Raw genomic sequence first — 12955 nt, forward strand, 5'->3', positions numbered from 1 at the left:
ATAGACTCAATAATATAATACTGGTAAAAAGTATGTTTTTAAAAATGGAGCACATTTTGCCAATATATTTTTATTACAGCCAAAACTGTCATTTCCATTTAGGGCTCTCATCCTAAGCTTACGTGGCAACTAAATCAATGAATGCTGAACACACTGCATAACTTTTAACACTGAATCACTGACATGACCATTTACTCCTCTGTTCAAAAATCATCAGTGGCTCCATAAAGTTTATTTATTTATTTATTTATTATTTATTTATTTATTTATTTTGAGACAGAGTCTCCCTCTGTTGCCCAGGCTGGAGTGCAGTGGCGCGATCTTGGCTCACTGCAAGCTCCGCCTCCCGGGTTCACGCCATTCTTCTGCCTCAGCCTCCCCAGTGGCTGGGACTACAGGCGCCCGCCACCACGCCCGGCTAATTTTTTCTATTTTTTAGTAGAGACGGGGTTTCACCGTGTTAGCCAGGATGGTCTCGATCTCCTGACCTCGTGATCCACCCACCTCGGCCTCCCAAAGTGCTGGGAGTACAGGCGTGAGCCACCGCGCCCAGCCGAAGTTTATTCTTTGGTTATGATTTTAATGCCCCTCTGTGGACTGGCCTTTACCTATCTTTCTAGGTTTGGAACAGTAACCACTCTTCTAAAAGGCTTGGTATACTCGATTTGTAGGAGGATGAGAAAAAAGGAAATACAAGAGATACTTCTAAAGTTTTCTACCGTAAGTCTGACAAAATATGGTGCCATTAAAAGAATCAGGAATTGATTCCAAAAGTTCAAGGATGAGGGGAAGAATTGAAGAGCTCCATTATAAAGTTATTGAGTATAATATGCTACAATTGCTGTTCGCAAAGTTTTGGTCTCAAACCCCTTTACACTCTTAAACATTACTGAGAACCTCAAAGAGCTTTGTTTACATGGGTTAGAATGTATCTGTTTATATTTATTGCATTAGAAATTAAAAGTGAGAAATTTTTAAAACATAAGAATACACAAGTACACATGTTCCATCAGCTGCCAGGGCCATGATGTCATGAGATGTTGTGTAGCTTAGGGAAAATCCCACAGCACACATGTAAGAGAGTGACAAGACAAATAACATCATTGAGAATAATTCAGCATCGTGTTGAAGATAGCTTTGATCTTGTGGAATCCCTGAAAGGGTTTCAGAGACCCGTAAACAGTACACGGGCCCACACTTTGAGAACCATTATGCTACTGTGTCATCAAGGTGGTTGTCTAACATGTCTCTGGAAACTTGGGACTGAAAGGGGAAAGTTTGAGGCTGTAGATATGAACTTGTGAACAAACAGCAACAACAAAAAGATAGTTGAAGCCAAGAGCTTGGAAGATATGGGAGAAGACAATAAAGAAAAAAAAAAACTTTGGGGAAGGTTATTTAGGAAGACAAGGTTAAGAATAGGAACGTGTAAATAATACCCAAAAAATGCTGAATAAATGCTAGAGGTTCTCAGGATCAGTACAGGCAAAGAGAAAACATGGTACAGTGTGTCTCCTGCTAAAAACAGGTTGGGGAATGTAAGGGCTGAGAGAAGTCTACTCAATCGCACTATTTTTTATTATTGTTTCTAACATAATTACAATTCAGGATCTTTTAAGGTTTTCTCTTTATCTTTGATAAGCAATGTGCTATGGCTTCACTATAATGAATCCAGGTGAACATTTATCTTTATCCTGCTTGGGACTCGAGCTGTAACTGAAATCTCAATACGTGTCTTCCTTTAATTCTGAAAAACTCTAAACAATTATATCTTCAAAATGGCTTCTCTGTCATTCCTTCCAGTCTTTCCTGGCTGGAACATTCACTAAACATATAATGGAAACTGTACTAGCAGGGAAGATCCAGTCTACAAGCCACCAGTTTGCAACCTCTGAGTCGAAGAATGAGGACTGCAGCATGGCCCAGTGTGGTCTATTTAAATGGCTTCCAGAGAGAACCTTGTACATAGAATTCAATGTGCAAGTTATGCAATACATCAGTCCTGGTGGAAAGGAACTGGATTCAGGAGACATAGCCTGACCTTTCAAGAAATATAGTATGAAAGTAGGAGGAGAACTTGAAGGAATAGCTGGGTCAAGAGAAGGACATTTTTATGATAAGGAAAAATAGAGAGCAGGTAGAAGGGGAAGCCTTGGCCAGGAAGAGGAATATTACTTCTGAAATATGAGGGAAGTAGAGTTGCGGGATAACCCAAATATTTCAAACAAAAAGAGAAAATAAGATAGCTCCCACTGGGATGGCCTTGGGCTTTCCTCTAAAACAGAGGATGATATAATTTGATGAGAATAATGGGGGCAGGCGAGGGTTTGGCTGAGAAAAGTGAAGATGGCTTGGAAGAGCCGCTATGGACCCTGCAGTACTGACTGAACAAGAGAGAAAAGGAACAGATACCCATGAAAAAGGCATGCTGAGAGCCACTGGCGTAAGTCGCAAGTTGCAGTAAACCCCAGCATAGCTTTGTGACTTCAGCCAACAATTCTTGGCACCTCAAGATGTTAAACAACTGCCTGAGCACGTGGTCTTCTGTGTGGAAAGAGTGCCAGGGAGGACAGACTCGGAGATAATTCCCTTCTATGGAAAGGCTGGCCAGCAGGACAATATTCGTTTAATATGTGTCTTGGTCACAAAATCTCATAAAGTCGTCTCCGAGTTTTTTCCTTCAGAGGGCAGTACAATCAACCCTGTTCAATCCACCCAGAATGAGATTTAAAAAGACAGAACTTCAGATGGGAGATCAGCAGAGTAAGACACTCTTATCAACAGATTTTCTGAACAAACAGAACATCTCTAGGACAAATATTTGCTAGTTCAAGTCAGATTAACCGGACCTTCCTCCTGGAAAACTTTATTAATATTACACATATAATGTTTTCATCTAAACTGAGACACATTGGAGAATAAAAGATGGCACTATGAATAATTAAGTGGGAACAGTAAGCACATAATAAGACTGATCCAGGCAAAAGGAAACTTATGGCCCATGCTCATTTATACATGACCCAAACAGAATTGCGACAAGCAGCTCAGAAATGCATGGAACACACAGTTCTGTATGGTTGGTCACAGGAAAATAAGGATGCTTACCTACCCAGAAAACTGTGAGCAACAAGGACAGAAAGCCATTTCAAGTATGCCCTGGCTCACATATCCAAAGGGCTGTGGTTAGCTAAATTACAATAGCACGAGGCCAGTTTAGAATACAGTATGAGGAAGAGGACGATTCTTCTAATGGAAGGATGTGTAGTGCCCATGAGTCCCAGAAGAGTCCAATCAGAGCAGGCTCTGTGGCTGGTTGGTACCAAAATACTTTCTCAAATGCCAAATATGGAAAAGATGGTTACTTCTGAAATACGAGGGAAGTAGAGTTGCAGGATAACCCAAATATTTCAAACAACAAAGAGAAAATAAGATAGCTCCCACTGGGATGGCCTTGGGCTTCCCTGTAAAACAGAGGATGGTTACTTTTCCAAACTTGGCACTTAAAGGAAACATATTCTGACTCAAATAACAATTCATCAATAAAATCGAGTTCAAAATTGAAGGTGTGAGCTTCCTAGTAGCTTACGAGGGCAGGGCATAAAAGGAGACACTTTTTCAGTTAAAAGAAAAAAAGTGTTAAGTAAGCTTTTCTTTAGAGCCTCACAGCTAAAGCACTATGTCTTTGCTACTCAAAGTATGGGCCATGAACTACTAGCAATAGCATCCCTGGGAAACTTGTTAGAAATGAAGAATCTTGTTTATACATACTGAGTCAGATTCTGCATGTACAAGATGTCCAGGTGATTCCCATGCACATTAAAGTTTGAGAGGCACTAAAAACAGAGGCCAGGCATGGTGGTTCATGCCTGTAATCCCAGCACTTTGGGAGGTAGAGGCAGGCAGATCACCTGAGGTCAGGGGTTTGAGACCAGCCTGGCCAACATGGTGAAACCCCATCTCTACTATAAATGCAAAAATATTAGCCGGACATGGCGGCGCGTGCCTGTAGTCCCAGCTACTCAGGAGGCTAAGGAGGGAGAATTGCTTAAACCTGGGAGGTGGAGAGTACTAGGATTATAGGCGTGAGCCACCATGCCCAGCCAGGAAAAGATTCTTGACCTCAGTGCCCTCCTTTGGGACAAGCAGGAGGCTCCTTGCTCACCTCTAGCTCAAATTTGACTCTAGAGGTTGGGAAGGGATTGACCCTGGAGCAGCTAGTAAAGCTCCATTGGCTGCCTCTCAGCCACATGAGCAGGCCATCACTCATCACTGCTGACTTTGACCTAGGGAGCTGCTTGGCCTTGAACATGTTTGAAGATGTGGCCAAGTGTATATCTCCTTGAATGGTAAATAGTTTAAAATGCCAAATAGCAAAGAAAACATAGACCAAAAAGTTCAATCCACTTAATCCCATAAGTAATACAACAGAAATACACAAATTTTTGGTCCCCATTAAAGCGCTCCTCTCAAATCTTTTTAAATAGTAGATGAGACATTCCCCATATATGGAAGCTATTGAGATGTGAGAGAGAAAACAAAAAGTAAACATGGACTACTTCAAAGAAAAGCCCACCAGTCTTTTATTACAACTTTATAACAAGTAAAAAAAAAAATTGTATTTTTCCAACCAACCTGATAACATGGATCCCTCATTAGTAGCCTCAGACAGATTAACACTCTCAGAAAATGAATAGATGGGGCTCGATTAACCCACTCTCTGAAAGAAGAAAACAAGAGAACATGTTCACGTTTAAAATCCCAGTGTGGCAATTCATAAAAATGCAAGGCTATGAAGGAGTATAAAGAACACACTAAGCACTTAGTTAATTTGCACTGGGGACTGTTATTTGGTACTTGAACACTTGACTCATTTTAATTCAAAACACATTTAAACTATCTTTATCAGTGTGGAGGAGAGGCCCCCCCCAAACTTATTTAGTTCATGCCACCACCCTTTCTGACTCAGTAATATTTCATAGTACCCTAAGATCAAACGAAAGAGCTAAATGTTCCAAAATTTAGGTAGGTCCAACTTGGTAAGAATTTACGCCATAACAAATTGGTATCCACTTGAAAAAATAATACATTACATCAAAAGATTATTTTCATAACCACACTTATTAATGGGGGTGTGTGCATTAGTGGAAACAAAACAACTTCTCAAGCCTGGGAATCAGTTTGGACTTCACCATCTTTGTTTTCTCTTCCCCCTTTCATAGAGTACTTGTTTTTTTATGATAGCAACCACTGAAAACTCAGCTTCTGAAAGATATGCCATCAGCTAAAGGAAGGCAGGATGACCTAACATTGAAATCACAAACTGCCTTCAGTTGTTCATGCTGTATCTGATGGATGTTGAGTAGCACTGAGGGTGTTTTTGGTTTTGTTTTTTAGAAAATTGAAAATACCTCACAGTGTCCCCTGGGAGTTCTCTGCAGCCCTGAGGCAGTTTGGTGCTCAGTTTGGGAAACACAGGGATAAAGTAATGTTTTAGATTAGTTTCCCCAGAAGCAGACCCTGAAATGAAGATTAGTGTGTGCAAATTAATGATTGAAAACATGCTCTCAGGAGAGGCCTGTAAGAGAGTGGGAGAAACAGGAAAGGGAAGAGGAGAAATCCAAGCAAGGGTATCACATCAGCCAAAATCTCCCCTCAATCCGAACAGTGGGGCTCTGGAATGTAAGTTACTGCTCAGAGTTGTCCCATACTGAGGCAAGGGCACTGGGCTTTTCTACACTACTGAAGCTGTTGCCATTCGCTAAGAGCTGCAGGAGGGACTGATGGAGCATTCCCAGACACTCCCACTGGTTCTCTGTGCCTGCAGGCAAGGTAGACTCAAGGAACCTGAGGGTGGTTGGTGCAAGTGTTGTTGGACAGGAAGGTGCCAAAACCAAAAGGGTGAGAACGGGAGGATTCTGGGCAAAGCACCAATACTACCCTACAGTTCTATAGTGAGATTCAGCAGAACCCTTTGAAATCAAAGTCACAGTCACTGGAGAAGTCATATTATGACAGAAACTGAAGGTGTATTTGCCACAGGTCTGTTCAGAGGGGAAAAAAAAAACCTGGATTTTTACTTCAAATATTGAATATAGCCAATATCCAAAATACCATCATCAGATTTCTAAAGAACTATTTAACTTAAAAGTATCACTTCAATGTCATCAAATGCTACAAGTATTCACTCAACTACCTTTTGAGAGGCTTTCAAAAAGTATGTTTCTTTAGCAAAGAATGATTTAGTTGCATCCTTCAAAGGTCTTTAAAATAAGGACAATTGCAATTTTGCAATGTTTTTGAAAGAAGCCAGACACTAATCAAATTCAGAGGTGGTCACAAGGCCTTGCACCCAGCAGCTACTCAAATACATATGGATGACCAATTCTCTGATTTAAACCAGTGTGGTAAAGGTAGGCACATTTTAGGCACCTCTCACTTAGATTTAAACCTAAGGGAGCATATCAGTCAAGACAGAATCCCTCCACTGTCATGCCTCTATGAGCTCAGAAGGTGAGGTTAGCTTAGAAGTAGGAAGTCAGGGTAGGGATAGTCTATGCTCTTTGGTGACACCCACATCCCTTCCTGACCCTGCTGGGCCACTGTGAACAATTTCTATTTTGTCGCTCAGCTGTCCCACATCCAGTTATAGCTAGTAGTAAATGCAGTCAAAATGTTAAAGCTTTTCAGTCAGCTCCTAATGTTGCTTCATAGGCCATAGAACGTGCACAATGCAAGGTGCATTTCACATCAGTTGTTGAGGATACTTCTACCCAAAGAGTTGGAGCAACAGAGCCCAGACTGAAACTAGAACCCATGGCTTCCTGAATCTCAGTTTGATAGTCAGCATGTCTGAAATTGACTTCATGAACTCCCCCTCAAGCCTGATCCTTCCAGTCATCTAGGTAACCAGACAGAAACCCTTGGTGTTTTTCTTGCCTCCTCTATTTCCCTCACATTCTTTGCCAATTCCTCAGCAAATCCTGTCTGCTCTACCTTTAAAATATCTGCCTCCACAACCTATCCACTTCTCACTATTTCCTCCACCACCACCCAGGATCAAGCCACCACCATCTTTTGCTTGAGCCATTGCGAAAGCCTCCTATCTGGCATCTTTGCTTCCAGCTTTGCCCCTTCCTTTACTCTCTCACATCTGCCAAGATGATTCTTTACAAACACAAGTCCATTCACGTCACTCCTCAGCCCAAATCCTCCAACAGACCCCATCTCGTTCAGAATAAAAACCAAAGTCCATACCATGACTCATAGGCCCTCCAGGGCCTGGCCTCCCCATTACACCTCTGGCCTCATGTCTTTCCATTGCCCGTTGTTCATTCCCTCCCAGTCATGCTGACCTTCTCATTACATGGCTGGGCCAAGGTCCAGTGCCTAAGGTGCTTCCCATGAAAGCCTTTTGTGGCTTTTCAACACCGGAACCTCATAAAGAATTTGAAAGATGTTCTCCATGATATGAGGCCAGTCACCTGCAGTTGTTCTAACCACAGTGTATGTTGTGCAGAAGTGGCCAACACAGCACAGACTGAACTCCTGAGGTGAGAAAGAGAGGCTGAGTGCTGCCATGCACTGGAACTTGGAAACAGAAGGTGGTCCTGGCCAGGTGACACTTGCTCACACTGCCCTTCAAGCTAGTTCCATAGTGGTGCTTGGTGCACACGTTAACAAAAGCCTAAAACACAAAGCATCTTCTATTTCATACTCAGCCAAGAAAAAGCGAGGGAGATAATGGAAGCTATTCTAGACTAGAATCCATATAATTTCTCCCACATCTCCCACCTCCACAGCTGAGCTGATGATGTATCCAGCAAGAATAAAGATCTGCCCCCTTGTCAAACACAGCAATTACTTGAGTTGTGGAACCAAGCCACTCATTGCCTGGCCTGTCCCACACTGATCCTCTGCCTCTGGGTACAGTTCATCTCTGTCTCCTCTATGATCCTGAGAAATTCAACTCTGCCCCCAAACCAGCATGTCTCAAACCTGAGTGAATGAGAACCATCTTCCTCAAAGTTAGGATGAACATTTGTAGTGACTGCCACTAGAGGTGCTACTCCCCACCCCACCCCACTCACACTCCACCCCAAGCCACTCACCATTCCTTCCATCTACAAAGACTGACTTCATGGGAAGGAGGTTGATAGGTAAGCTCTTCCCAAAGCCTTATACTCCTGAGTGCTCATTATAGATTACAGTCCCCCAACAAGGCCTGGCTCTGTGGAGAGATGTTGAGTAAGATGTCCAAAGAATATCACTGGCTGAGGATTACTCTTCCTCCCATCACCAAGACTCTTGGCAGCTATGCTGCCCACCACAGTTGCTATCAACACCTTGGCCCCTCCTCTGGCCCAAGCACCCTGTCAGTGACCCCTTTTTGCCAAGGGGACAAAGCCCAGTTTCCTCTGAAAATAGAGTCAGGATTCAACCAATCCCAAAACTGCCAGCCAGGCAGAATTATCCAAGGCCACATCCAAGATGTATTATGGGTTCATCCTGACTTCAGATCAGACATACCCTGCATTGGGAAAAATAAACCAAATTTGAAATACATTTTGAATTCAAAATGATCATCTATGGGGGCACTTATTAAAAATATGGTTATTCTAAAGCTCCTAATACAGAGAGGATATCTTTAATCTTTATAATTAGGAAGAGGGCACATGACAAGTTTCTCTTTCAGGTGCTGGGTTAGCTAAAGGCAGCATGTAGCCTGAATTATAGGGCAAAGATACTACATCCCAAAGATCTAACAGAAATAATGATCAGGTTGCAACAGCTGCTAGCAACCTAGTGATGTTGAATGCTAATTACTTTTCATTATTTAAAGGAAAAGCCATGGGGCATTTTAAGAGATGATTCACGCTACAAATATGTGTACAGTTGGTATTTTTTACTGTTAGCCATATACAATCATCATGAGGAAATTTCATGACTTTTCCAGTGATTTTTCATATTAATATAAATATAAAAAGTTTGTTTCCTTCCCACCTCCCAGGAAAAAGAAAAGAACAAAAATTCCAGAATAGTTTTTTTTAACTAATAAAGAAGTGTATATAAATGAAGAGTTCCAGAAAAATCTCAGAGTTGAAATTTCTGTTCCAACCAAATGGAATTTTTGTTTTGTTTTGTTTTGCAATTTAGGAACTGAAGCCCAAAGCTATTAATATTTCTACGTGGCCTCTGCTGCTGTAAATGTAAATAGAATTCCTGGTGTCTGAGTCCTCTGGCTTCTCATCTCTTTGCGCTGACCTCTGAAAGAGCAGTTGTTCCTTCCTTGGCTCTCAGCCCTTAACCCACTGCAAGGACGGGGCACATGGGATGAAGTGCTGGTGTTCAAGGAGAATTGCATGCTCTTCAAGACTATATATATATACACATATATATATACATCTGTTTGCCAAGAGCTGAGGGACTAGGAAACACACAGCTTAGTGCAACTGGAGAATTACAGTGAATAATAGTGACAGATTGTAAAGACAGGCACCTTTATTTTACTGACTCAGCAATTGTGGCCTGGAGGAGCTGAGTGTCTGACCCACAGCTACACAATAAGTAATAGAGCCAGGTGCCAGACTCCCATTCCAGTGCTCTTGCCATCCCTCCCCTCCACCTAAGTCTATACAGGGATGGCTGAAGAGAAAGTGACTCTGCAGATATGTTTAATATGGGAACAGTAGCATTCAGCAGAGTGGCATGGGGGCAGCCCTGAGAAACCTGTCTGCAAAGATAGTATTTCTCTAGAGGCCATGTCTCAATATAGCAGCCACACAGAAGCAAATTCATGAGCGGGCAAATATTTGTCCCCTCTTATGACTGAACTTATGCCACTGTTTTCACAGGACTATTAATACATGGCAGCGTGATCAGCTCCCGCCACCCCTGTCCGTGACCACCTGCCATTCTGCTGTCAGCATCAGGTGCCATCTTCTGCCATCAATATAAAATGAAGGAAAAGCACCGGAGACACATTATTTGAAAAGGGAAAGAGTAGCCAGGGTTTCAACTTCTTACATAGTAAGAGAAACAAATATGTGATGTGAGGGTTCCAAGTAAAAAGTCAGTCCACGAAGCTGTGCTATTATAATGAAGCAGGGTTAACTGAACCCAGGAACTGATGCAAATGGCAGAAGTGACAATGTTGACTGTCATTTGTAGCACACTGTCTTTTTCATGTCACAGCCCTTTTCATGTTGTAGTAGTTTTCATTAACACACAAGACAAACCAAAACAACCTGCCATCTTTGACTCATTAAAAAAGAGGAATTCAAGCCTATTTCAAAACAAATATCACCTCAAATTCATAAGACAGAGTCCAATTTTTTTGGATAGCTGAAAAAGTAAAATTCACATCTATGCAAAACTTAAAAAAAAGAAACAAGAATATATGTGAAGAAATTCATCCTAAATGATTATTTAGGGAATTCTCACTGACTTATTTTGCTATTCTTAATAGGTCTTTGTTCTTTCTCTGTGTCCCCTACTAAATCTAGCATGAAATGTACACCCAATCAGAAACCCATCGAATGGATCATGTTGGCCCCTAAAATCAGGATATAAATACATTCTTAGAGGTATTTCTTCTACATAATTAATGAAAATTTCAGAATGTTTTCAAATATTTAGTATATACTCATCACCTGTGATCAGCCAAGTACTGTTATAAGCCCAGGAGTACAGCAGAGGAAAAACCCATGCACTTGTACTCATGGAGCTTACATTCTGATCACAAAAACAAATAAAAATGCATATCAGGTGGTGGCCAGTGGAGAATAATCAAGGTCAAGGATTTAATGAGTACTGGGCATGCTATTTTAGGACAGTCACAGAACAGTTCTTTGATAAGATTAGCATCTGAGTTCTTTGAGGGATTGATCCATATGGATGTCTAGGTCAGAACTGCAGAGTAGTTAAATACATAGTCCCTGAGGCAGGAATACTGTAATCTGCAAAGAATAGCAAGGAAGCCAGTGGGGCTGAAGCAGAGTGAGCAAAGATAGAGCAATAGGGATTGGGGTGAGAGAGACAGGAGAAGCCAGAGCTTTAACGGCCTTGTAAAATAAGAACAGGGCCTTTGGATTTTTTATTCAGGGAAGTCACTGGAAGGCTCTGGGCAGAGGATTGACATAATCTGAAGGAGATTTTGAAAAAATCCTTCTAAATTCAACGTTGAGAACAGAGTATAAAGAGCCAAGCATCGAAAGCAGGGAGCCCTGTTAGCCTACTGCAATAGTCCAAGCAAGAGATGATGGGGGTTTGGACTAGCTGATGGGGAAGACTAAAACTGAGGCATTCTCACACATTGAGTGAGAAAACTCAAAAGTACTGTTTTAAACATGTTAACTTTGAGATGCTTAAAGAAGGAAGAGCCCACAAATCAATATGTATAACAAAAGATGAATTTACAGCAAAGGAGAGTGATATGGTTTGGCTGTGTCCCCACCCAAATCTCATCCTGAATTCCCACATGTTGTGGGAGGGACCTGGTGGGAGGTATTTAATCATGGGAGCAGGTCTTTCCTGTGCTGTTCTTGTGATAGTGAATGAGTCTCATGAGATCTGATGGTTTTAAAAATGGGAGTTTCCCTGCACAAGCTCTTTTTGCCTGCTGCCATCCATGTAAGACATTAATTGCTCCTCCTTGCCTTCTGCCATGATTGTGAGGCCTCCCCAGCCACATGGAAATGTAAGTCCATTAAACTTTTTTCCTGTATAAATTACCCAGTCTCGAGTATGTCTTTATTAGCGACATGAAAACAGACTAAAACAGAGAGTGTACTTAGAAGGCCCCATTTCTTGGAGCTAAGTGGATAGGAAAATTTAGGAAAGGCCAGGTTTCACAAGGCTGTTTGGGGATTGGTTGATTTTTAGCTGTGGAAATGCGGCTCCCAGAATGTGACTGTCAGTTACTTCCTGGCTCTCAGAAACTCATGTACTCATGAGAAACTGTCATTTATTGATTTGGCCAGGTTTAAAACTGGTTCTGGTGGTTACCTGTAGCCAAGGAACAACCAGTTCTTTCCTGGGAAGGTAGGAACATTTTCACTTCATGCCTATTGACAGCCAAGTGAATGAGCTACACAAGAAGCAGTAAGTCTCGTTACCAAAGTGATACTTTTCCCTGGTGCACACCTAAAACAAATTTTAAATGTGCATTGATTAGTAAAGAACAAGGGAATCTGTGAGGCATTAGAGAAAAGAGTACCAGCCATGGCTTTGTCTCAGGACCTTGGACCTTACCTGCTCATCTCCTACATCTATCAAATGAGGCTTAAGAAGGTTTTCTTCAGAGTCCATTCTACCTCTATAATTTCATGACTTTTTTGGTATATATAGTCATCCCTTGGTATCCTCAGGAGTTCCAGGATGCCCATGGTTACCAAAATCCACAGAACCTACACATATTCTCACATGTACTATAAATCATCTTAGATTACTCATAATACCTAATATGACATAAATGCTATGTAAGTATTTTTTATTGTTGTGTTTTTATTGTTTTTCCTGAATATTTTTTAATCTGCAGTTGGTTGAATCTGATGATGCAGAACCCTTGGATATCGAGGGCTGACTGTGCCTGTGTGTGTGTGTACATGTGTGTACACATTTACCTAAAATACCCTAGATAATATTGCATGGGAAATAATAATATAAGAGCTAGATATTTGCTCCAAGTTAGGTGATGGGAAGAAGGGAAATCATCATTTGCTTGAGGACTACATGAGATCTTAGGTTGTTAAAGCTTATTTGCTTCATGTCTATGTTTAAGGTTGTGAAGCTTCGAGTAAAAGAGAGAAAAAAAGACAAATTTCATTCTCAAACAATGATCCAGCTGTTTAAAAAGTTCTACTCTGGGTAAAAGCAGAATGTAGTTTTGTATGTGCATAATAATCTATCAGATAAGTGAAGGAAAAAAGCATAAAATTGTTAAAAGATTAGAAGGAAA

General features: G+C 41.3%; 1 protein-coding gene across 20 annotated transcripts in view; it reads right to left on the bottom strand.

The window, feature by feature from the left end:
• The window catches only part of NEK10 (NIMA related kinase 10), a 257967-nt gene that overhangs the window by 206912 nt on the left and 38100 nt on the right, over positions 1–12955 (bottom strand). For all 20 annotated transcript variants that reach the window (XM_055109578.3, XM_055109577.3, XM_055109574.3 and 17 more), the window contains one exon: positions 4633–4717. In XM_055109578.3, the coding sequence (XP_054965553.1) occupies positions 4633–4717 (85 nt within the window). The remainder of the gene's footprint in view (positions 1–4632; positions 4718–12955) is intronic.

This window comes from Pan paniscus, chromosome 2 (genome assembly GCF_029289425.2).
Source record: "Pan paniscus chromosome 2, NHGRI_mPanPan1-v2.0_pri, whole genome shotgun sequence".
NCBI lineage: Eukaryota > Metazoa > Chordata > Mammalia > Primates > Hominidae > Pan > Pan paniscus.